The sequence below is a fragment of the Cyprinus carpio genome, chromosome A20 (assembly GCF_018340385.1).
Source record: "Cyprinus carpio isolate SPL01 chromosome A20, ASM1834038v1, whole genome shotgun sequence".
NCBI classification, from domain to species: domain Eukaryota; kingdom Metazoa; phylum Chordata; class Actinopteri; order Cypriniformes; family Cyprinidae; genus Cyprinus; species Cyprinus carpio.
In genome coordinates, this window is record NC_056591.1 from 16,187,089 (window position 1) to 16,214,261 (window position 27,173).

A 27,173-nucleotide genomic window follows, 5' to 3' on the forward strand; every position below is an offset into this window, starting at 1 on the left:
ATTACAAATACTTTAAGCCTAAATAGGTAAATCATTTTGGTTGTATTGTAAAAGTAAATATTAATGTAATTATACAAATAAATAATACTTTAATGCATAATACTCAATAACAGCTTTTATAGGCTGTTTTTCTATTTTTATTACAATTCAGATTTAAGGAAATGGTCGAAAGTTTTGCGGAAATGAGTCAGACTTCCCATCAAAGTGAAGCCTGGCACAGTTACCAACGTCCAGCCTTTCAGCCAATCAGTTCGGCCGAACGTCATGTTACGTAATTAATATTCATGAGCCAAGCCTTCACTGTAGTAGGATTTGTAAATCCGTGTGGCGATCTGTGGGGTGTTGTACTGCCGTTTTTTTACCAGCAGCGGACAGCAGCAAGCAGCAACAGTCTCTCCAGAGGTGGCTGTGGATGTATGTGGGATTGAATCCGGGCGAACTGGGCTGCCACTGTCATAGAGAACCGCACAGAACTGAGACAATAGCAAAACATGGCCACTGAGACGATATCAGCCTGCACCGGATCCGACTTACTACAGCCAATAAGCGAGATAACCAACCTTCCGTTAGATCAGGTACATTTCTGTTATTTGTATTTTGTGTAATGAGTAGCTACTGGAGGCACAAAACCCTCATCGCAGCTTTCATTAGCATGCAGGTCCTTCTACAAATCCTTTACAGGCTGTGCACGAAAATATTTGGTAAGGACAATGAAAACGTTGGATTTTTAATGTTTCCTCCCGAAATTCATGACGTCTGCCTGAGCAATCGCATATTTCCGTCGGATGGAGTTGATGATGTGATCGTGAAATGTGTCATTTGCGTGATGAAATGGATGGTGAACTGCTCGAGGATTTGCAAATGTGGACATTAGCGAATTTAATTCATATTAAACATAGATTAATGCAAGCATAGATCACATAATACAACGGAGAAAAACAGTAGTCAGTGTCAGGCACTTTTGGGAAACGTCACGATGTCGTGCTGCCCCAAGGGAGTCTTTTTAAAGGTGTTTTTTATTTCTTTTTCTTTTTTCCTTTTTTGTGGTTATCATTTCTGTTTGCTCAAACTTAAAACGCATATATTGAACAGGAAAAAAAATTAAAATAAAAAAATATATATATATTTTATTTTTATTTTTTTCCTGTTCAATATATCCTGTTTTCCTGTTCTATATATCTATATATTTTTCCTGTTATATATATATATATATATATATATATAATATATATATATATATATATATATATATATATGGATGCTACGCATAGCCTAGTGAGCTGTCTATGTAGACAGCATTTTGGGATGACCATGTCTAGATAGGCAGCTCACTAGTTTTGGCACTGTGTGTACCAGAGAGAATGGCAGCTTGGGTAATTGCCTTGTTTTGAGTCTGTGTTCTTTAATAGAAGACATAACAAACTAGAACAACTTAAGTGAAATTGCATGGTCAATGATATGGTGTTATTTTCACCCAGGAAATACTGAAGCAATTTTAACAGGACACTTTGAGTGTAAGATTTTTCTCTGCATTGATTAATGTCATATCGAAACATTTCAGGTGAATTAAAGATTTGTTTTAATGATAGATTGTGATACATATAATGATATTAGGCCCACATTGCAAGAATTTACACCTGAAATGGTAAGTCTACCATTATTGATTTGTAAATAACTACTGTATTGTATAACTATTTACATTTATGCCTTTAGCAGACGCTTTTATCGAGTTTGAAGAAGAATTATTGATTTTAGCATCCACTCATTTACATTTACAATATTTTAGCAGATGCTTAACTTTTGCGCTGCTAATGCAATGCTCTACCACTGAGCCACAGGAACACTAAAGCCATGTTTTAAGGGACAGAGGCTTATGGTGTGTACATCATATTATGAAGATAGATGCTGCTGGTTCTGATTACCTTTCTCAGTGAAATATTTGACAGTGGTAAGTGATAGATGTTAATTAGGGCTTTTTGGTTAAAAGCATTTTAACCTTAACAATTAACTCAGACCTAATGATTGACAAGATTTTATTGAAGTATGGACACAGGCCATAGTTTTATGCCATATCTAACTTTTTTTTCAGGATTCTTTGATGAATAGAAAATTCAGGGAAAAAAAGCTTTTGAAATAGAACATTTTGTAACATTTCAGTTATATTTTCTGTCACTTTTGATCAATTTATTTTGATCAATTCAATGTTGCTGAATTAATTAATTAATGGATTAATTTCTTTAAAGAAAAATCATCCTGACCCCGATCTGTTGAATGGTAGTGCATGTTCTATATACAGACACTTTAGATGCAGGTTTAATAGAAAAGTTAACTCCTCTAAGGTGTCCTGTTGATGGAGAGTAACTCTAAAGTGAGAACAGACTGTAATGTGAGCAGTACTCTGCTAGCATTGCTCTGCCTCTGCCAGACATTGTACTCCTGTAACACTTGGGCCTAAAAGAGAGAAAGTCACTAATGCATTTAGTCTGTTGTGCAGTTTGTTGTTGGTTTGGATGAGACAGTTTCCCTCGTTCCTTCTACAACAGGATGACTTGTTCTGTTCTGTTTTGTGCACATTACAGCGCATTAATGATTGTTTTGTTTTGTTGGTATCGGTGAAAATGCCCAGACTGGTTTTCAGTTATTAGTTCAATTAGGCCTATAGCATTAGATTTTATTTTTTAGTGTATTATTATTATTGTTATTTTTACCAAAATAATATAGAATTTTTATACAGCATTTGCCATTTATTGATTATCAGCCATAACATCAAAATAATTATAGGTATTGGCAGAAATTTCCATATTAGTGCATCCCTGGTGCATTTACTGTAGTGATCAGTTCAATTATAGCATTTCAAAATATTGATTTTATTTTTAGTGTAATTTTTTTTTTTTTTTTTTTTTTTTTAACTAAGGTAGTATAGAATTTTGTATACAGTATCTACCATTTATTGATTTTCTGCCGACAAAATAATTATTGGTATTGGCCAAAAGTTTTATTTTGGTGCATCCCAGTTGTATTTAGTGCTCAGAGAACACAGACTGCTGAGACCTTTAGTGAATCAAGAAGTGACATTTTATGCTCTGCTTATTAACCATTTGACTGTGAGAGGTGATGTTTTCTTGGGCTAAATGAACAGGTGAAGTGAAAGGCGGTATTCTTATTTAACAATATACCACAATACCTAACTTTTGCTCAACAAAGACCTCAGTGTCTTATTAATGCAAAAACACCCGTGTGTATTGCGCGGGCCTCCAAATTCATTAGTCAGCTGTTGTGTACCTGATCTGTGGAGCAATTGCCTGTTTGATTGAGTTCAAGGCTTAACGCTAATAAATCAAAAGAAGTGCTGATCTCAGAGCATTTGCTCACTACACGTGTGTCTATATAGCAACTAACAACTAAAGTAAAACTAGAAGTTTTGAGTTGAATTTGATTTTGAATGTCTGAGCCCTGATCTTGGTCTCCCACGGGAGGAGGAAGCCTCAGTGCTCTTGCTAATTGCTCAAGGACAGAACTTTATTCCCATGGGCATCCTTGATGGAAACAATGGAGTCCAATAATTGATTTAATTCAGTGAGTTGAATACGAGGTGGAATTGAGTGTTATTTACATGTTGAGGAAACAATAATACACTCTAAAAATAATCCCAAACTCATTCTGGATGTTTAGGCTATACAGTAAGTCATGTTTCTTTGGATCCTAAATTGGCATGATGCTCACTTGATTTGGAAACTGCTTGATAATTTTTCTTCATTGAGTGATGTGGAGCAGTGGGCTGTCTGAGTCTCTCACAAGAAGATACAGATTAATTTAGCACGTCTCCAGGGGATAAGGATCCCTGTGTGGAACTGTTTTAGAGACTGCACCTGCGGTTTGCTCTGTTACTCAGCATTTTCACTGATGTGCTGGAGAAAAACAAATCCTCTAGTTGCCACATTGCTGTTTTGTGGGTTACATAACAAACAAGGTCTATTCAAGAATTAAGTGCGCAGCCAAAGTTTGGCCTAAAGAAATCTTTTAACAGAGAGAGATTTAAAAACACCTCATATACCTTTAAATCTAAATACAGACATGTCCAGAGAGTTTTTATTCTAAAGGATTTTCTAGGCATGTGAAAAGCTACACATTTTCAAAATCAGGCATTAACATGTGATGTATTCTTGCATTCATAAACAACTGGACAGAGCACAGCAGAATGAAACATGTATTCAAAAGTGGAATAATCATTTTTAATTAACAATATATCTGTTATGAGTCACTATTGCAATATTTTTTTTATTTTTATTAATTTATCCATATCAGTTGATCTTGGCTATTTAATATCCATTATCTGTTGTTTATTGCTTATTAGCATAACATCAAAATACTTGTTTAAATACTGTGCATCTCTAATGCATAAAGACCCCAAAAAGGACCTCACTAAGTAAGTTGTCATTTGTTAGATCACTACTCAGCCATTGTGACCCACTCCTAATTGTTTTATCTTTTAGTTCTTTAATGTCTAAGCTTTTTGCAATTGCTAAAAATGATTAGAAATGACATTTTATCTTGAAGTTAGAAGTACTGAAGTATTATGTAAAATGTTGTTTCATGAAATTTCTTTCTCTGGAAGTTTTTGTGGCCAATCCTGTGGCATGAAGAGCTCAGCAGAATCCATCTGAATGTAATAATAAGATCATTATCTTTGATCTATAACTGATGCTAAGTGCAAGTATAGGATAACTGATATCCATTTCACTCCAACTCCAGTCCATTTCTAAGATAAATTGACCAATTTTAGCCTTTGCATATCAAAGACAAAGGCTCATTCAATCTTAATATCCATGATACGTTGCTTTGGAAGCTCTTATGGAGTGGTCCATCTCCTCCAGATTTCACTGTAGTGTCAAGGGCTTAGTGTTCTGTAATGTTTATCCTTACCTGCTCAGTTGAAAGGAGCATGAGTGCACCATGTGCATTAGCAGCACCCATAAATAATTGAGTATCTAATGCACTGTTTGGTGGGAGCACTTAGTGCTCAAGAGCGATTTAATCATTGGCTAACTGCTTGTCATGTAATTCCAATGCCATAACCAAGGTCAGGCATTTGGTTAGGGAGATTAATGGGTTAAGTGTAGTAAAGCTTACCCTACCACAAATGGTTCTCGCTTAAATGTTATGATGACCCCTCATGGCTATGGAGCAGGATTGCTAAAAGGTTTGATTTCAGATGTTTGCTCTTTTCAAGGCACAAAGAAAAATGCAGGTGTTCTGTTGTTATATTTGGAGGTTGAATCTATTGCATAAGCACATTTTGAGTCAACAGTTAGCGGAGTAAGCAAAACTATTAGTCAACTGATATATGGCCAAGGCTGTTATTATCGGCCGATATTTGGCATTTTTAATTGCCATTGGCCCATAAGTTTTTATTTTTGGCCTGAGTGCGCTGCTGGTTAGAAAGTTCACTTTAAATTTTTTCCTCAATTTCTTACAGAAAATATTATTATAGGATTACAGAATCAAGCAAGAAGTTGCTAAGTATAAACCAGTTTATTTTACATATTTACATTTACATTTACATTTAGTCATTTAGCAGACGCTTTTATCCAAAGCGATTACTGTACAAATGAGGACAATGGAAGCAATCAAAAACAACAAAAGAGCAATGATATACAAGTGCTATAACAAGTCTCAATTAGCTTAAATGCAGTACACATAGCAAGGGCTTTTAAATAATATAATAAATAAAAAGAAAACAGATAGAATAGAAAAAGAATAGAGCAAGCTATTGTTTGAGGTCTTTTTTGTAATTGTATAATAAATTAAAAAGAAAACAGATAGAATATAAAAATATTAGAAAGGTAGTTAGAATTTTTTTTTTTTTTAAGAATAGAATTAGAATAGTGAGTGCTAAAGTTAGACGGTCAAATAAAGATGGAAGAGAAGTGTTTTAAGCCGATTCTTGAAGATGGCTAAGGACTCAGCTGCTCGGATTGAGTTGGGCAGGTCATTCCACCAGGAGGAAACATTTAATTGAAAAGTCCGTAAAAGTGACTTTGTGCTTCTTTGGGATGGCACAATCAAGCGACGTTCACTTGCAGAACACAAGCTTCTAGAGGGCACATAAGTCTGAAGTAATGAATTTAGGTAAAGGGGTGCAGAGCCAGTGGTGGTTTTGTAGGCAAACATCAATGCCTTGAATTTTATGTGAGCAGCTATTGGTAGCCAGTGCAAATAGATAAACAGAGGTGTGACGTGTATTCTTTTCGGCTCATTAAAAATTAATCTTGCTGCCGCATTCTGGATTAATTGTAAAGGTTTGATAGAACTGGCTGGAAGACCTGCCAAGAGAGCATTGCAATAGTCCAGCCTGGACAGAACAAGAGCTTGAACAAGGAGTTGTGAAGCATGTTCCTACAGAAACGGCCTGATCTTCTTAATGTTGAATAAAGCAAATCTAGCTAAAACCAGACAGTTTTAGCAATGTGGTCTGAGAAAGTTAGCTGATCATCAATCATAACTCCAAGGTTTCTGAAGGAGTTATGGTTGATGTGCCTAATTGGATGGTAAAATTGTGTTGAATCGATGGCTTTGCTGGAACCACAAGCAGTTCTGTCTTGGCAAGGTTGAGTTGAAGGTGATGGTCCTTCATCCAGCAAGAAATCCAAGAACTGAGCCCTGAGGCACCCCAGTAGTTAGATGTTGCAACTTGGACACCTCACCACTCCAAGATACCTTGAAGGACCTATCTGATAGGTAAGACTCAAACCACTGGAGTGCGGTTCCTGAGATGCCCTTTGTCAGTAGGGTTGACAGGAGGATCTGGTGGTTAACAGTGTCAAAAGCAGCGGATAGATAAAGCAAGATAAATATTGAAGATTTGGATTCCGCTCTTGCCAGTCTTAGGCCTTCAACAACTGAGAGCAAGGCAGTCTCAGTTGAATGTCCACTTCTGAAGCCAGATTGGTTGCTGTCAAGGAGGTTGTTCTGTGTGAGAAAGGTAGAGACTTGGTTGAATACAGCTCGTTCAAGTGTTTTTGCAATGAAAGGAAGAAGGGAAACTGGTCTGTAGTTCTCTAAAAGAGTTGGGATGAGGGTGGGTTTCTTAAGTAGTGGAGTTATACGAGCCTGTCTAAATGATGAGGGGAAAACACCAGTGTGGAGGGATATTTTAATGATGTAGGTGAGTGCAGGTACAACTGCAGGAGAAATGGCTTGAAGGAGATGAGATGGAATAGGATCAAGCGGACAAGTAGTAGGATGATTAGAAAGGATGAGTTTGGAGACTTCTGCCTCAGAGAGTGAAGAGAAGGATGTGAATGAGTGTATGTTTGCTGGTGAGATGTGCTTGATGGATTGTGGTGTGGAAAATTGTGCACTGATGTTTTTAATTTTATTAATGAAAAATGTGGCAAAGTCGTCAGCTATTAGAGATGAAACAGGAGGGGGAGGAGGACAAAGGAGTGAGGAAAATGTTTTAAAAAGCATGCAAGAGTTAGACGAATTGTTAATTTTGTTATGGTAGTATGTCCTTTTAGCAGTGAAGACGTTAGCAGAGAAGTAAGAGCGGAGTGACTGATACACATTAAGGTCAGTAGTATTTTTGGATTTGCGCCACACCCTTTCAGCAGCTCTAAGCTTAGAACGATGTTCGCGTAGAACATCAGATAACCAAGGGGCTGCAGGGGTGGTACGGGCTGGCCTGGAAGACAAGGGGCAAACAGTGTCTAAGAAAGATGTAAAAGTGGAGCAGAAAGTATCCGTAGCACTGTTAGCATCAAAAGATGGTCCAGTTGGTTGCCTGATTTGTGAGTAGCAGTAGTTGACACTCGGTTGAGATCAAAAGAGGCAAGCAGAGTGTGGAAGTCTGCAGATAGAGGTTTATCTAGGTGGATGTTGAAATCTCCAAGCATAACTAGGGGAGTACCATCCTCAGGAAAGGTTGAGAGCAGCACATCTAATTCATCCAAAAAGTTACCTAGTGGTCCTGGGGGTCGATAGACAACTACAAAATGTATTTTAAGAGGGTAGGTAACAGTAACTTAGTATAGACCAATAGAAAAAGAAATTAGTGTATTAGCAGACATAGGCAAAGTGTGGAGGTTGTTAAGATTGCGCTGCCTACATTGTGTGATGCGTGGTTTGTGATGAGTGGTAGTGATAGTAGGGATCTGGAAACACATAGTAAGAATTGGTTATATAAACTGAAACAGAAGTGAAACAAGTTAATATTCATATCTATATGAATATTAATATGAATATCTATTCATATCTACATATTTCTTTTTAAATATTTTTAATTGATTCATTTTCAATAATTTATTTCTAATTATTATAGTAATCAATTTCAGCAATTGTTATGCATGTATTATTAACCAACTTTAAATTAAATAGTGCTCTATCATGTTATCTTATATTGGCTCGCTTTATCATCATCGGCCATCTAAAAATCCATATTGGTGGATCTCTAGTTAAAACATTAGAAGATATTTTTAGAAACCAATAATAAACCAATTCATAATTTTTAAGGGCATTGTTGTTCACTTTTGTAAATGAAAATTATGTTTAAAATCTGGGTCTTGAAGTTAAACCAGATGAATGTGATCTATAGTACTAAGAGGGAAATATTCCTACTCTATATCACATTATAGCCCATGCAGAATACAACTGTAATTGGGTTTCAGTTGCATATCACTGCAAGAGATATGAAAAAGGTTACTTTGCTTTGATCTCCATAAAAGCACTCGGAGTGAAAAGCAAATCAATCAGGCCAAGCATGTGGCCAGTGACAGCTGAAAAGTCTGAAGAATGCATCGGGCAGCTTTCATTCTGCACCTCAGTGTCCTCTCTTATTTTTAGGAGGACTGTGTCCTAGCAACAGGCTTCTTAAGGATGCACTTAAAGCCGAAGTGTGTCATCTTTGCACCTCTAGCGATCCCAAACGGAACAGCAAATATAGTGATTGTTCTTCAAAGGGTTTCCCAAATACTTTCTCTGTCTGTAATTGGTAGGCCAATCAGATTGTTCCGCCAAAACTAAGTCATAAATGGCCTTAATTGAAGCAATAATTCTTCATCATTATTAATCAGAATTGCTGTCTGCATTTTTTTGTCATCAAACAGCCCATTTAACATAGAGCACCATATGTCATGGTATGCAAAGCTTGAATGTAGCAGTTTTTACTGAACTGTATAAAAATTAGAACCTTTTGAAATGTCTTATGCTGATGATACACAGGGCAACTTTTTGAGCAATGCTGCCGTCAACGTAGGGCTGGGCGATATATCGCATGCGATTGTCACGCGCATTTCGTCAGTAAAGCCGGTTCCCTTATTACGGCTAAATCACCATCACCTGCTTTCAAATGGAGCTGCATTTAATAGACAGAGCCATATTTCACTGACAAGCTACGCAATATCATGTTCATTATTGAAGGTGATTCATCTGCGATAATGAACGCGATATTGCGTAGCTTGTCAGTGATCTATGGCTCTGTATATTAAATGCCGCTCCATTTGAAAGCAGGTGATGGTGATTTAGCCGTAATAAGGGAACCGGCTTTACTGATGAAATGCGCGTGACAATCATTTGTCTCACATGCGATATATCTACATTAACTGGATTTATTTTGAGTTGAAGGGTTTTGTAATGATCTAAAGTATCCAGATAGAAATTTGTTAACCATTCTCAATGGGAAAGTGCCCATCAACATTGCTCAAAAAGTCACCCCGTGTATTATCAGCCTTATTCTTCAATGTATGTGTTGTTTCAGTATACAACCCACAAATACAGCTTATATGTTCACTTGTAATAGGTGAAGGAATTTTATTTGCTCTTTAAATTTTATTTTAGCCAATGCATTTTAAATGCGTTTTTTTGAAATGTCAGAGAAGTTACTGTCATCCCATAACCTACTGTGAAATTGTAACAATATTACAAGCCCAACTGTCCTGTTTTTCTATACTCTAATTTTACAAGGCAGAGCAGGGAGGAATATTTAGGCAAGGTTTTGTGATCCTGTGCTTCATTATAAAACCACTGACATTTTATGGATTCGTTGTGTTGCTTTTTTGCTTGTTTGTTTTGTAATTTTTTATGTTTGCCGCTTTGTTTTGATGTATTGTTTTTTTTTGTTTTTATGTTAAAATGTGTTTGTGTTTGTGAATGTTATTAATTTTGTACCTAGTTACTTCATCAGTACATCCCTCTGGACTTGTTCTGTCATTCATCTGTGCACATTTTTTCCAAGTATTTCTCTCTTGTAAAATAATAACAACAAAAACACCACCTCTGAAATGGCTTTACTTCCCTGCTGATATCACCAAGTACTTTTGACATCCCCTTTTCTTTTATTCATTCTCAATTTCATTTATTCTGACAATTGGCACATTTAGCATCTCAGCAGCGACATTCTCCACCTGATGAAGTGTAGAGGCCTTTCGCTTTCCCTGCGTCAGCTGACTTTGATGAATCTCCAGGATATTTCTAGCCAAGCCCAAGCACGGTCCTCTGCCTCTGAGTCACACGTGTGGAAAGAAATCAAAGTTATCTGCTGCTTATCAGAATCTGTAGGTTTGGCAAATTCTTGGATGTAGTTTATCTCCAGTGGGGTGCAGCCAGCTTTAGCCTGTGCCCTGAGGTGATGAGGACCTCTGCTCAGGTTCGTCTGCACTTGACACTGGAGATCAGGCACCAGGTAACCTGGACATAAAGGAGACTAGGAATGTAATGAGACACATGAAGGATCATTAATTAAAGAAGATAGTGAGAGAGAGAAATAAAGAGAAGTCCAACTTTTCTGGCTAGCTTGCCTCATAGGAACAGCAACACTTCAACATGAAGCATGTACAGACATGCTGAGTTATTGATGAAGGTGAGCAGGTTCAAGGCTGTTATTTGAGTTCCTCCTGTCACTTGGATATTGGATATATGCTTTAACTATCTGCCATATTATTTTACCATAATTCCAAGCCAAGAGCAACGATATCTATGTATTACAAAAGGTCAGATAAGAATGATTCTTCACTAGAGATTCAAAATATAGGTTATAGGACAGTAGTTTTATTCTTTTTATCTATATTTGTATTTCATCCTTTTTTTTTCTTTAGCAGATCTCAAAATTAATGATTTATATGTCATACTTGATAGTGTTTTCATACTTCAATTCACCTAAGCATCAAAATATTGATTTCACTGACAAAAAAAATATTTCTGTAGCTTGTTTATTTTTTTAAGGACAAAATAAGTTTAATTTTGTAGTTTTTTTATATTCTTGTTTTATAAATATTACATTTAAAGAGTTACCAAAACAGATTTTTTATAAAGCACGAAGGTTTTCAGCAATTAATTTTTGCTTCAATATTTACTCTTTGACTCTTAATACAGTACTTCAAATGGCCATTTAATAATTTATAGAATAAGATAAACGAGCAGACCTGCCAACCTGTACGCATTTTGCGTAGCGGCTACGCATTTTGACCTCAAAGTACGCTGGTACGATTTGTCACCCTAAACTACGCAAAAATCTAGTTACGCCTCTGTCCACGCGCAGTATTCAAAACAAGCAACAGAAAAAGATGAAGAGTTAAACCAATCATAGCGTCTTTTGTTTGTTTTGCATTTAAATAATTCCTGAGTTTTTATTTCTCTCCTAGAAGCCTATAGTTTTATGGTTTCCGTACAAAGGGGTTCGCGCGCGCCACGTCAGATGCTCTGACAGAAAGGCTGTGTGAGGGTGACAGAGACGCGCTGTTTAATGTGTTTGAGATGTGCTGTTTTTCCTTCATGCATAACTTGCATTTCACAGGTATATTCTGCATCTGTAAATGTTAAAAACCAATGGAAATATTTCTAATTTTGCTGTCAGAAGTGCATAAGCTTCTGCTTTAGCGATTCTCCGCTAATCTCCACAGACTTCATTTAGAACGAGCGCCGCAGCGCGCATGCACGCCAATCAGACAGAGCTCAATGAAATAGGGAGCGCAATAACTCTTGACTAAAATATACATTTTGCTGAAATATTTGTAGTTGGACATTAAATATGACGTAGAATTTTAAACCTATAAGTAAGTGTATTTGTATGATAGCAACTGTAAAGTGTAATGGGGTAATCAAAATAGCCTTTTTACTCAATTAGTCTTCTGCTTTAAATTTTTTGTTGTTGTTGTTTTTAGATTGCAATGTTACAGTGTAATGTGATTTTAACCCGTTTTTGCACATAATAGCTATATGCCTACATGCTTACATTCACTTTATTTGTTTAATTAAAATATAAAATACCGAGATATATAGGCTACCGTATACCGCAGATCAGCCAAAAAATACAGAGATATGAATTTTTGCTCATATCGCCCAGCCCTATACAGAAGTGTACTGAAGTTTTAATTAAAGTGTGCTGTAGTTTTTCTCTTTTTTTTTAATGGCATAAAAACCACTAAATAGCAAAAAATAACTAAACAGTTAAGGTAAACAGTAAAAAACAGTAAACTGTAAACACCCACCCCCCCCACCCCCACGCTGATGGTACTCAAAAAATTTTTCCAAGGTTGGCAGGTCTGAACGAGTCCATTTCTTCTTCTTATGAGAAATCACAAAGGAGTTTCTGTAAATTCCCTGATGTTCTAGCACAGAAAACTGTTCCTTAGCTTTTATGATTGAATTAAATCACCCCAATTTGCCAGTTTAATAGTTTCACCAAAAGTGATTTTATCAAGACCTTTTAACAAAACGATAAAGCAGTAATTTCACAAAAATGGGCTCATGATGTTGATTAGGTTTTGTAAAACGAAATCATGTGTCAAAAAGTCAAAAGTTTAGAAGCATCTGCTTCAGATGGGTGCCGTCAAGGTCAATAACTTGCCCTGCTTTTCCAGGTTTTTTCATTTACAACTGGCTGTTAAGGCAGAGTATGTGAATGAGCCTTTTTAATGTTCTTCTATAAAAATGTTTGCTCGAGCTCCTTTTCTCTCTCCTCTCTCCTTGACTGCCCTTGATTCGAGCTCTTATGAGTGCATGATTTATAATCTGTATTGAGATCCCGAGTTGGTGTCATCTTTCATGGCACCTTTTCTCTGAACCTCTGAAAGTCTGAATCTAAGCAGGATGTGCCCTCTGTATACTCGGCACTTGAATCAGAAAACAATGGTAGTGGGATGAAACTCATGGGAGCCTCTTGCAATCTGCCACTGTAAAGTGAAATGAAGTTGAGCATTATTAGTATGATTTGTCTTATCACAATGCAATGACTTGTGGCTTTGTGGTAAAATGTTTGGCACTGTGGCTAGGCTACAGCTCAAAACTCTTATGTTGCAGGGTTGAGCCAGCATGAAGGTGTTGGTCTCAAATATTTATTATTTATTTATTTTTGTGGAGATATTACCAGGCAGTTTCTGTTACTTAGCTGTGTGATTTCCTGTGACTAACTAACTGATTTATTTAGTATGTTGTGTGTGCTTCATGCTTTGCTGCAAGTGTGACAGATGGACAGATGAAACTGAGTGAGAAAGCAACAGGATGTCTGCAAAGAAAGTGACAAACAAGCCTCTGTCAAAATTGGTTGATAATCCTTCATCCATTATGGATTATTTATGTTGTGTCTGAGACATTATGTGAGCCTTCATAATTACTTGTAACTCATTCAAGTCTCAGCCTCAAACAGCATGCTTATCGTTCATGGGCTGTGGTTCATAATGGACAGTTCTTTGCTGTCAGTGGGGTTAAGTGTTTCAAGACTTGAAAGTAGTGAACCTATGTTTTCAGTTCAGATTTTTGTAACATCCAAGCTCAGCTAATCTCAAAGACACGTGGATCTATTATATTACTGTGCTGTCAGCTGTCATTTAGCATGATTTTATATTGATTACTTGGAGCTTGAGATGTCTTTTGATGTGTTTACAATTTCAATGCTGCATAGGATACAGCATGCAGACCATGTATTGGATGTCACAAAACAAGGTGTGTCTTAGTTGTGGTGACAAGGTGTGTCTTAGTTGTGGTGGATTTATTTTTGTGGACTCATTATTAAGTGCTATTCTTGGCAGTTAGCAAGACTGTAACTATGTACTCAGGATTAGGGCAAGTTACTGGTGGGCACATGCACTTGAATGTATGTGGAGTGGGGATACACAATATAATTTAAGTTTCCTAAAGTGGTATAGTAATATTTTTGTTTATATTTTTACATTTAAGTCATCTAAAAGGTAAACATAGGTGGTCTTTGCTACTGTTAAATATAATCTTTAGCCAATTTTAAAATGGTTATCCATGTATAATACTGTATATTGCGATCCTGAATTTATTTGCAGATATCAGTAGTGTTGGTGTCAGTGATACTCGCCTACAGTCATAAAAAAAGATGCCAATAAACAAATATAAAAAATATACTGTCTTTAAATTGCTTCTACATTAATTTGAAGACGGAATGTGAAGTTATTGCTATATTTAAAGGTATATTAAAAACTTTAACGTTGAGTGAGTGTGATTAATCATGATTAATTTCCGAAAAAAATGTGATTAGTTATTTTTTTAATCAATTGACAGCACTAAAAATTAGATTGTATTTTGTTTTATTCACAAAAGTTGAATTACTTCTTCAGAAGTGACATACAAACCAATCGGAAAAGTTATAAAGCTGATCTAAGTGTCAGTCTTTTGGTGATGGCCTAAGTTTAGTTGATGATCAGTTGTGTTTTTTGTTTCTTTGTTTTTAGGTGAACTTCGTAGTATGTCAGCTCTGTGCCCTGCTCACGGCCGTGTGGTTCAGGCTCTATCTGCACCCCAGCAAGACCAGTCCTTTTGTGCGGCATGTGGTGGCCACATTGCTGGGCATCTACTTTGCCCTCTTCTGCTTTGGCTGGTGAGTATTCACCTGCAGTCCACACTGACACATCCCTCTCTGTGTGTCCACAAGTAAACTGAAACCAGTTTTTGCTTGTACTCCCTGCTGCTTGACTGCAGGATTTGTGCTGGTGTGACTCTCCAGAAAGATACAACAGACGCCAATCAATAGAAAATGTAGCAGGCTGTGAAACGACATACATTTGATACAGCACAAACAAACAGCTTATAGGACAATAAAGAGAGCTGAAGCTGACGTCTGTAGTACACTGTCAAGTATCAAATTCTGTGGTATTTTTCCAGTTGTAAATACACCTGTATGACTCCCTCAGTTCAGTGCAACAGTGACTGAACAATTTCTTTGAGCCTTGGTTCAGAAAGTCATCAGTGAGATGAAAGACAGCATTACAAAATTTATTGAAACCAAAAAAAAGGATTTGAAAGCAGAAATACAGGTTTTCATAGTTACAATGAATTTTGTTGATTGGTTGGTCCCATTTTTGTATTGTGAGTGGAATAACAATGTGTTAATAATTTACAATTAGGACTAAATTTTTTTATTTATTCATTACATTTTTTTTGGAAAAATAATCTTTTTTAAAAGAAGGTTTAAAGATTATTTAATGCTGTGCTTTTTTTCCACAATATTGCATATTCAGAAAATACTTCATATTGTTATATAAATTTTTGTGTCTGATGATATAATTTACTATAGTTAAATTTAATGACATTTAATAATAATAATAATAATAATAAAATGTGAGTAATAAAATTAATAAAAATAATAAAAATGGATTTTCAATTCCAGTAGGTCTATACTTTGCAAAAACCTTTGCGGGAAAAAGCTGGTGTTTTCATTTTATTAATAGAGTAACATTAGAAAAAGTCTTGTCGATATCAACATATACATATTTATATACATTAATGTCCGTGTTGTGAGATTCACTGTCAGCCCACACAAGCTTGTATTGATGTGTCGGTGGCGACTAAAATCCGCAGCTCATTAACATCTCATTTAACAAGACAAATAGATCAATAGGCCACACTCATGATAATAAGGGATAGATAAACTTCTGGCTGCTAATTACTGGCACCTTTTCAAACCCTTATTAAACTGTCCGTGTTTGTGTACGTGTGTTCTTAAGTGTGTCTGACAGATAAGGTTCCATAAAGTTTCTTTTCTTTACATAAAGGCATAGTTCGCTTTGGTGAGTCTGCGTAATTCAAATTCAGCTCATTTCTACTTAAATGTGGACAAGCCAAAATCTCAAAAACTGTCAAGGCAATGTTTCAATAACATGTCAAATCAGCAACAAAACCCATTAAATTAATAATTGTATTTTGCTTCTTTAGGTCAGTTTTTATGCTGATCCAGATGATGTGCATTTACATCTAGGCTTTACCTCTATCAAAAAGGCCAATGGCTCTTCTGCAAGGTGGAACTCTGTTCCTACAGCTGCCATATTTAGAGTTAGAGTCCTCCCTTTCATTTTTCATTGAGTGGTTATATACTTCTAAAGTATCATTTGAGAGTTTCCTCTTATGTGCTGTACTAATACAAATAACATTTTCTCTCTCTTCTACAGGTATGCTCTTCATTTCCTGCTCCAGAGCGGCATTACTTATGGCATAATGATTCTGACCGGAGTTGAGCACATGCACAAGTCAGTCCATAATTTTACGACTATAACAACATTGAAAATACTCCAAAGTGCTGTGATTTTTTTTTTTTTTTTTTTTTTTCTGATTTGGTTTGGTTTTTAACTTTCATAGCATTGAAGGCAACATTAAAAAAGTGACTCCTTTTACTGTTAAAGAGACCATGAAATGTCTGGACAAGTGCATGGTTGACATTGCACTAAAATGACCTCAAAGCTAATAAACTGACTATACTAGTACTAAATTATACTACTAAATGATACTAGAATTATAGCATACTACTATTTTATACTACTAAATTTCAAATGTATCGGGTCTTTATTACAAATTTCTGCACATAATTTTAACTATTCTGCAGTGCTTGTTAATACAAAGGAAAAGGTTTGTCTTGTATTTTTCATCAAAATTAATTTTTTATGTTTTGGAAAATCTCTTATGCTCACCAATGCTGCATTTATGTGGTCAGAACTACAGTGAAAACATTAATATTATGAAATATTATTACCAATTGAAAATGATCAATGTTGAAAACAGTTGTGCTGCTTAATATTTTTGTGAAAACAGTGATATTTATTTCAGGATTCTCTGATGAATAGAATCTTCAAAAGAACATCATTTATTTGAAATGTTTTGTTAGATTATATGTCGCTTTTGATCAATTTAATGCATCTTTGCTGAATAACCAACAAAATTTTGAAAGCTAGTGTAACCTTATAGTGGTTCTGCCTCTGAACTGATTTTCCATTTTATTTGACATCAGTTTTCATTTTTAAACCCAGTCAATCCCTGATGGATAACATAAAGTTGTTTTTTGTTATTGTATATCATGTTCCATTAAAACTGTTTATGAACACAATTACATTCAAAACATTTTACTTTACATTCAGTAGAACCCATGGAACAGATGCGCGTGAATCCTTCATGGCCCCCTTTTCATTCGGAAGGTGAACTGAGGTCCACGCTAATAGAAGTCGTCCCCTCTCTTAGAGCCAGACTCTTCTGATGAAAGAGTTGAAAACTGACCCAGAGATAATTATAATGAGAAAGAGATCATTCTCTTCACCCGCTGACCATCAGTCACTGTCCTCCTCCCGGGTGTAATAAAATCTTCCATTATTTCCCCTCTGCCATCTCCTGCCAGCTGCCAGAAACTTTTTACTAGGTGGTAAATATAAAACTGCCTCACTGTCAGACTTCTGCCAGACGGCCCTTTAGGGATGTTTTGTTTCAAATGAGGTGATATTACTGTCTACGGATGATTCAAGGGTAGTTGTTGAGGAAGAAAATTCTTCCTCCTCCTTTTTCTGTCTTCTATTGGTGGGTTGTGTAGAAATGCTATTGACGTTACTGGTTTTGTTGTTTTGGGAAACATTATTTTTGGCATTAATTTGAGGGACAAACTGTTTTGCAGACCTGCAGAACACACTCGCATTGTTGAATGGAAAGTGTGCGCATGACAAACACCCCTCGTCTATCTTTGTACTCACACCTGCAGTGTCTGGGGACCTGAGCTGAATGTGTCATCACTACAGCGCGAGTGTGTGTGTGTGTGTGTGTATAAGAAATAATGAGAATGACTGGGAGCTTCTGTTATGCTAGTCTCTGTTAGCTTCATCTACTTTTCCCTACCTTTGTCTGAGATTAACAGATCTTGCATTTTAAAACCATATGTTTACTGGACTAATGACCCTCTGTTTTCATGTGCAGTGAACAGAACACAACTTAAGTTGTTTGTGGCTGCTGTCTAATACTTAACTCTCAGTCAGTATGTTTGCATGCACAACAGAAAAGCACTTATGTGACGTTCATGTTTTCATGCACTGGTTCGAACCGCTTTTTCCACCCTCTTAGACATGACTCAGAAAACAAAGCAGAATATACAGTTAAGCTTGTAGATATCTCGTTAACTTACTACTAAATCCATCAAACAAAACCAGTAACCTGGCAAAAAGTATTGATCAGAGGACACAGGAGTTTTGTGACAGGCTGACTGTCCATTTATCCTGATTAAACAGTTTCTTACATGAGTAGCATACTGTACATATAGTGCATAATTAAATGGATATTAAGTATTTTTTGCAGTTCAAATTATTTTATGATATGAGAAGAGGCACTAAGGCCACAACATTATGGCCCCATGACTTTTCCAGTTGTTTGTGATTTGTTTTAGAGTTTGAAAATAAAACGTTACAATGAGACAAATTTGTATTCATTAAAAATGCCCACGAAGTTTTATGATTTGAATAATTTACATGACTATTCCAGGTCTATAAATCACACTTCTAAAATTAGACTTCCTCATATATCCAGATTCTTTTAGACAGTGGGCACTCAAAAGCCCTCATCACAGCTGAGTTCATTTCTGGAAATATCACTGACTTCGTTGTTAGCTTATTTTTAAAAGTAATGTTTTTACTTGTTTCTGGGATTTAATGGATCATAAAATTCTCTGTATGGCATTCTCCAGGCCCTTATGATATCAAAGCTCTTGAAAAACTACAATTTATGTGTATCATCTGAAGAAAAATGGTTGTGAGTGCATTAATAGAATCCATCAAAAAGCAACCAAGCTCATCTTGAAAGTCGTTTTCTGTGTATCCAAATAAAAGGATTACATGCCTAGATACTAGCAATCTTATTTCATTCTTATAAAGTGCAAAAAAAGTGCACTTTTTTTCTTTTTTTTCCAAAATGAGCTTGGTTGCTTTTTGATGGATTCTACTATTGACTTGAAATCGTATTACACATGAATGGAACTAAGTACAAGTTTTTCATTTTTGGTACGTAAGTGCATTAATGCATCAGAAATGTCTTGCAATGTAAAACCTGCTGTTTGGTTCACATTGCAGATACTGTTTGGTGGTCGCCCTGGGTTATCTAAGCTTCTGCCAAATCACCCGGGTTTACGTCTTTGATTACGGAATGTACTCTGCAGATTTCACAGGGTAAGAATACGCCTTTCTGTGTGAAGTTTCTAAGCTTCATTCTCTGTGTTGTCTACTCACATCTCTTTTTTTCTCCCTGACAGGCCGATGATGGTCATCACACAGAAGATAACCAGTGTGGCTTTTGAGATCCATGATGGTGAGTGTGTGTGTTTGGTTAAAGTTTAGAATACACACAGGGATGAAGCACTGGGATTCTGTTCTGGATGCTGTTCAAGGCGGCTGCTGTTGTGATTGTCAGACGTGCTGGCAGCGGGCTTGAGAAACTAATTACAGAAATGGAAGGCAGCAGGGATGAAATGAAAGCAAATGAAAACAAGCCACCCTCCTTCTCTTCACCCCTCTATTGTTCCACAGGGTGACAGATTACCCTTATGATGTGTGCTCCCCACACCACACTTCTTAATAATACCGTTATCACTAATTCATTTCTTTATCCTCTGCTGAGTTCAGCTGCTCCTTTGTGATGCAGATTCTTCTAAACTGAGTGGATTCCCTTAAGATTTACTCTCTGTTTTATCCTCACTGAATGTCTAGTGCAAGAGTAGGACTGGACGAGATGATGATTTACACTGCAGTGGCGGCATTGTATCAGAATTTCTTGGTACTGTTTATGCTGCACATAACTATTACGTTTTTTTTTTTTACGTAGAATATTTTTATTTAGTTTTTGTTGCATGTTTAACATTGTTAATTTTCTCGACACAGTCTAGTTTTATTGCTGTCTAGTTGTAATTTAATACGAACAAATACAAGACTAGAGGTGTTGTTGAAACTTGAGGCATTAATATTGAAATAAATTGATGTGCTGTCACAAATGATTTTTTTTAATATTAGTTTTACTGTTTTGAGTCTGTTTTTAGCTCATGTTACGTAACATGATGCTTTTTTGCACTGATGTCAGACATCTCATTCATTTGTTATGAATGATTGTATCTTTTAGTGTTCATCATAGTCCGGATAAATATAGAGCATAATCAAATGAGATGAAGTACCTTTCATTTGGAAAGTATTTAATCAGTGGATCAGTATCAGTGGATTATCCAGAAATGGGCAATACCATGTGATTATTTTACATATAAAGCAATTCTTATTGATTTCCAGTACAAATAACTGTATTGTGATATGTTCTGTTACTCTGATATAAAATTGTTTTGTGATATAAATTGTATGTAAGCTCTCTGCCAGGGTTCTTATAAAGTGGTTTCACTTGCTATTTGCCCTGAATAACCTGTCATTGATATTCCCTATGGTCCGTAGGACACTAATAGGACAAATTCCCTCATAGAAGTCCTTGCTGACCTCCATCACTAGCTCTGGGACATGTTGGTGCTTATTGTGGGTGAAGCTCTGTCTCTGCACTGCTGCTGCTCACTGAGTCCGCCATAAACTGTAATGAAAGCATTTTAAGTGGCTCGGCTTGTTATGTACATAAGGGTAGCGATAAAACAACAAGAAATTATTCAAGCCACTTTCCCTGGGTCGCCCTGCCTTATCGTGCGGGAAGACAAACAACTGAGGGAGAGGAGATTCATGAGTCGACCACATGAACTCTGAGCCAAGTCAGTTTACAGCACATCTCTTCCCTCTCTAATTACCTCTGTAAATCAGGGAGAGGCCAGCGAGTGTTAGATGAAACTCACAAGCTAAGAATTTGTGCGCCTTTGGTCATTTTGAATAATATACTGGTCTTCCTTTTCCATGCAGCTAACTTGAATGTGGACTGAAGCTTTATTTGCTTTACCTGGGACTTTTATTATGTATTTTTGTATTGATGTTTTTTTTTTGTGTGTGTGTGTGTGTATGTTTACAGGAATGGCAAGGAAAGAAGATCAGCTAAACCAAGGTCAAAAACTGTTGGCCATAAGGTGTGAAGATTAAAAAGAATCTTAAAATAAAATTGTTGACAATACAAAGACTAAATTAAATAGAGAAATGTATTGGGAGTGTGTAATTGTGGTCTCAAAAACTAGTTGCTTTGCCCTTATATTTAAGCTATCCCAAGTCCTCTTTATTAGATGTGATGTTACTCTTGTTGTAATGCACTTCAAAAATCATCCTGTATTTTTGTGTCGTTCAGACGGATGCCCAGTTTATTGGAGTACTTCAGTTACAACTGTAATTTCATGGGGATTTTGGCTGGTCCCACCTGCTCTTATAACGATTACATTGCCTTCATCGAGGGCACCCCCTATCGCCACAGAGACCTTGAGAATAAAGGAAAAGTCAATGGGAAGAGCAGACTGAATGACCCTTCACCAAATGTTTGTTTTATTAAGTTGTTTGTATTATTATAATTTTTTTTTTATAAAATCACATACACCAATTCATGTCACAGGGAGCTTAAATGTTGAACAAATGTTGTCATACATTACCATTCAAAAGTTTGAGGAAAGATATTATGCATTTATTTAATTAAAATTCAGTGAAAACTATTTAGTTTAATACAACTGTTTTCTATTTTATTATGTTTTAACATGTAATTTATTCCCATGAATTTTCAGCAGCCATTGCTCCAGTCTTCAATGTCACATTGTCCTTCACAAATCATTCTAATATGTTGATTTGGGGCTCAAGAAACATTTCTTCTTATTGATGTTGAAAACAGTTATACTCCTTAATAAGTTTGTGAAAACTGTGATACATACATTTTATTTACATTAACTTCAGGATTCTTTCATAAAATAAAAATTTTAAAAGAATAGCATTTATTTGCTTTAGAAATCTTTTAGAATAATGTAAGTCTTTACTCTCATATTTTATCAATTTAATGCATCCTTGTTGAACAACAGTAAAGAATGCACTCACCCCAAACTTTTGAACAGTAGTGTACATATTATCTACAGTATGTTTTATTCAGAATTACTAAGTTGTATATGGTTGGCCTGTTCCGAGTTCCTATCAGTTTGTGCATTTCTGTTTCTTAACAGACAGAGGTCATCCGGAAACTGGCCACCTGCTTCATCTCTCTGCTGGTCTTCCTCTCCGTCTGCAAAGTCTGTCCTGTGGAGCGTAACGTTGATGATGATTTTATTGCCACCACACCCTTCTATGCTCAGGTGGTCTACCTGTATTTGTCCATGCTGACCACCCGGCCTAAATACTACTTTGTTTGGACTCTGGGTGCGTGGACTTCCTGCCTCTCCTTCTCTTCCCATCTGGCTAGATTTCTCTCTCTTTTTCTTGTTTTGATTTTTTTATTGAAAGATATTGGTTTATCTCATCTTCTCTTTGCTTCTGTTATGATGATGGATATCATGTTTTGATTTTTTTGTTCATTCACAGAGGCATCATGCACTTATTTTTCTGAGGGAATAAGACATGTTCAATCTGCATATATTATATATATACATACTAGGCTAGTCAAGTCTTTGCAGATTGATCATGTCTTATTCCCCCCTCAGAAAAATAAGTGACCCCTCATTTCAAAGAGGCATTTTCCTATTTCCAAGTTGTCCTTTCTCTCCCCAAATGTTATATATGTGTCTTGTTGAACAATACTGGAAAGAATAATTTAATCAAGCACAAGCATTAGTTTGTATTTCACGTTTCCATTATCGTTTATGCTATACCTTGGGCATGATTAATTACACATTAGGATGCATCATCCATCACTGGTTGTGTGACCCATTTGAATTGGGATCAACATCTTACACAACACCATATTAGAGTTAGTCCATATTACTTGTGTTTTACTGCCCTCTTCAGACTAAAGATTGAACTAAAACTCATACTTGAATGCAGTTATTCAATTCATGTAGTAGGTTCTAACATGGTAAGAGAAAAGATTCTACCAGTATTTATTGTAGTTGTGTTACACACTTCTTTGAATTAGAAAACACTACATCAAGCATTTCCAGAATTATCTCAATTCCTGACAACTAAATACTTGCTCCATTACACTTTATAGAAACAAACTTGGTGCTGTGTGTTCTGGATTTTATAACCTTTATTATATCTGATGTGAGTATCTTGACACTCATTCTGTCTTTCTGAATAGCTGATGCCATCAATAACGCAGCAGGATTTGGATTTAATGGCTATGACAGTAATGGTTTGCCTCGATGGGATCTAATTTCCAACCTTCGGATCATGAATATAGAGGTCAGTTCGGTTGCTCTTAAGTTGATGTTTTTTTTCCCCTCTGAGTGATTCGGAAGTGTTATAATCAGTCAAGTCAACTCTTATATTTTCAGCTTGCCACCAGCTTTAAGGTATTCCTGGACAACTGGAACATTCAAACAGCACATTGGCTTAAAAGGTAAGAACAGGAAGAGCGCATTTAGCTATTGTACATGACCATTCAAACGTTTGGGGTCTGAAATGCTTTTGAAAGCATTTTTTTGTATTCGCCAATGTTGCATTTATTTGATCAAATCTACTGTAAAAACAGTAATATTGGGATATCATTACCATTTAAAATAACTGTTTTCCACTTTAATATATTTAAAAATGTAATTTATTCCTGTGATGACAAAGCTAATTTTCAGCAGCCATTACTCCAGTCTTCTGTGTCATATGATCATTCAGAAATCATTCTAATATGCTGATTTGCTGCTCAAGAAACATTTCTATTTTTTATCATGTTGAAAACATTTGTGCTGCTCAATATTTTTGTGGAAACTATGATAGATTCTTTTCAGGATTCTTTGATTAATAGAAAGTTCAAAAGAACCATATTTGTTTGCTATTAAAATCTTTTTTGGTAACATGATACATTTTGGATGAATTTAATGCATCCTTGATCAATGAAATACTAATTGCTTAAAAAAAAAATCTTACTGACCCCTGACTTTTTAAATGGTAGTGTGATTACAGTAGTACCTGTCACTCGTCCTCTACCTTCATTATTAAAAAAATGCTGTTCTTGTTTAAAATATTATCCAGTTTAGCAATAATTAACATGTTGTCATTAGAAGCAAACAGACTAACAACCGTTACTGTAAGCATATAAGTATAAGCATTAGATGAAAAGATGAAGAATCATTTCCTTCCTCATTTTATTTATATGCAAGCATGATTGTTGCATATTGTTTTATTATGTGTGACACTGTGTGTTGTCTTGTAGGGTGTGTTATGAACGTTGTCCCTACAACCCCACAGCTGCAACCTTCCTGCTGTCAGCCATGTGGCATGGGGCTTACCCAGGCTACTACCTCACCTTCCTCACTGGCATCGTCATCACTCTTGCAGCCAGAGCTGTGAGTGACATTACATTCTACCAAACATGAAGTACACTTCACATAGGGAATAGTCCTGTCCCTTCGCTTGGACATAAATAGGAAACAGGGATTTGTATTATTTTTTGATGAAAACCAAAAATTTTTATGGTGTGTTTCCTATTCTCCTTCAGGTGAGACACAATGTAAGACCATACTTCATGGGTTCGCCAACTCTCAAGTTTGTGTATGATGTCATCACATGGGCGGCTACACAGATTGCCATTTGTTACACAGTGATTCCCTTTGTTCTGCTTTCTGTGGGCCCCTCGCTCAAGTTCTACAGGTGGGAAAAACAAACAAAAATGGATCCTAAAAATGCATAACTTTTTTTCTTCATTCATGAGTTGACATTCTACTGTCTCCATCACTTTGTAGGTCATGGTACTTCTGCATCCACATAGGCTGTATACTGCTGGCCATCGTGCTGCCTGTGAAACCACGCCACCTGCGGCTGAAAGAGCAACAGCCTGCCGTACAACCGAGCCTGGAGAGCACAGACAGCAACAGCACCAGAAACAAAAAGCCACATGAGTCCTGGAACACCTTACCAATCTTCTATACACACACAGACTGGACAGATGTACCTATTCTCCAGCCACACATGAAGAGAGTCAGATAAACTACAGCTCACAAATAAACCAACCTACCAAGCTCTGTCTGGACTGACAGAGTAAGTCATCTCTTGGCTCAGTATAGTGGTACTGGGATTGGACAGTGATTCGAGATGATGGAATCAGACTGGTATAAGAGGAGTTTTATTGCCAAGAAAACATTGTTGTATAGAATTATGTGACCTTGCCTTTGTAATTCAACCTGTCACAGCAAGTATTAGTGTCCTAATCTGGTGGTCTTGTATTGGGCTGTAAATATGAATTTTTTTTTTTTTTTTTTTGCGAAAGGGACAAGGACAATATCACTTGCAAAAAGCTGGCAATATTAGATTTGAAAGCAAAAGGTTTTAATGTGGTAGGGGTAAAAATAAATATAACTGAACTAACAGGAAAAATAATAAAGTTATTGGAAAAAAGAAGATTAAAGGATGGAGGATGTCTTTGCAAAAGAAACTTTAAATGTCCAAAAAAAATTCTAAGACAAGATGTTTTTTGAAGTCAAAAAGACTGAATTAAGATTTGATTTCATGGCTGCGGCATTAAAAACTGGGCTCTTGGCCCTTTGTCATGTTATGTTTGTTATGGTCTGTCATAGCTTCTCGTCCATGTAGTCTTCACATAAAACTCTGAAAGTTACTCATAATACATTCCAATTTAAAGACCAGAGATTCTTTTCTCATAAACAAAGTATTTTTCAGAATAATCCAATCTAAACTGGGAGTTTTGGAAAGTAATGAAATGTTAAAGTAACACCTTAAAAAAAGAAAACAAAAGGATAGTACTGTTAACTGCATGACTTTTGCGAGTCAGGCAGGTGGTGATTCTGTATGCAGAGTAATGCACATTTTGTATGGCCTCAGTCAGCTTCAGGGTTTAGCTTGCTTAAAGTTGGAAATGAAGCTGAGGTTTGTGTTAAAGATATATGAAATTGTAGAGGATGTCCACTGGATTTGTTTGAAACATTACGTTCTCTTTGTGGATCTGGAACATTTGTTTTTTGCAAATTATGTGATTAAAAAAAAAGGTCCTTTACTACTCCTTTGTGGTCTGTTTGTCTTCTGATGAACCATTTTATGAAGATAATGTACATGCTACTCAGTAGTGAAGTGTTTAATACGCATTGGTAATTTAGCCTTCCGCATTCTCACATGCCTCAACCTGGATGAACATCTGCCCTTTGCTCTGCAGACATACAGTGTGCACTTTGTGCCACTACAGATAACAATAAGTTACTTGATGTTGCTAACATTATATGGCATGGGATGTTACTTCCACTACAGGCAAATTTATGTCCCGGGAGCCATTTTTTCCCAATTTATTTTTCTTTCTTTCTCTCTTGCTTTCCAAGCAGTATAATAAAAAAAAATAAAAATAATTATTACTCTATTATAAAAGTTTCATCAGAAGTTTGTGTCCTTTTTTTCTTTCTTTTTTTTTTACTTTGGAAACATGTTATGTAACAAGACATTAAATATCACACTGTGAACAGTCTTTACAACCTTTAATTTAGTCAAATAATGCAAAAAGTTTTATATATTTATTGGTCAAATCATGACAAAACAAGAAAATGTGTGTATTTAGGGTACATAAAATGTCAGGTGGAAAATCAGTAGAACAATAGCAAAACATCCATCACAGAATGATTTCAAACACAATACATAATTTTAGATATGGTGGAAATAACATACATTTGGTTCACCTTTAAAACTAGTGAAAGTGTGAAACGTAGCCTGTTTATTTTATTTATATTGTATTGTATTGCATTTTACTTTATTTTATTTTATAACAGGACGAAGTTTCCATACAATACAGTTTGCTAGTTGAAGAAACATCCATAGACTGTTGCCATGAGAAAGGCAACCACAGGATGAAATAATATGATATAATACAAATGCTGTGTAATGTAGTATCTCTTCCCA

At 36.0% G+C, this 27,173-nt stretch overlaps 1 protein-coding gene across 1 annotated transcript; it reads left to right on the top strand.

Moving 5' to 3' along the window:
* Positions 1–262: 262 nt before the first annotated feature.
* Positions 263–26,289, top strand: mboat2b (membrane bound O-acyltransferase domain containing 2b). Its single transcript, XM_042777832.1, has 13 exons — positions 263–575; positions 14,691–14,836; positions 16,404–16,481; positions 19,326–19,421; positions 19,505–19,560; positions 21,235–21,289; positions 21,502–21,685; positions 22,352–22,544; positions 23,422–23,525; positions 23,618–23,682; positions 24,490–24,622; positions 24,775–24,926; positions 25,019–26,289. The coding sequence occupies exons 1-13, from the start codon at positions 492–494 to the stop codon at positions 25,260–25,262; spliced, it is 1,590 nt and encodes a 529-aa protein (XP_042633766.1). The 5' UTR covers positions 263–491; the 3' UTR covers positions 25,263–26,289.
* The last annotated feature ends 884 nt before the right edge of the window (positions 26,290–27,173 follow it).

Bases quoted from the DNA above. Each gene is read 5' to 3' on its own strand.
- mboat2b (XM_042777832.1), top strand. From the start codon at position 492: ATGGCCACTGAGACGATATCAGCCTGCACCGGATCCGACTTACTACAG. The intron at 22,545-23,421 runs GTGCGTGGACTT...CTTTCTGAATAG, and splicing joins CTACTTTGTTTGGACTCTGG to CTGATGCCATCAATAACGCA. The intron at 23,526-23,617 runs GTCAGTTCGGTT...TTATATTTTCAG, and splicing joins TTCGGATCATGAATATAGAG to CTTGCCACCAGCTTTAAGGT.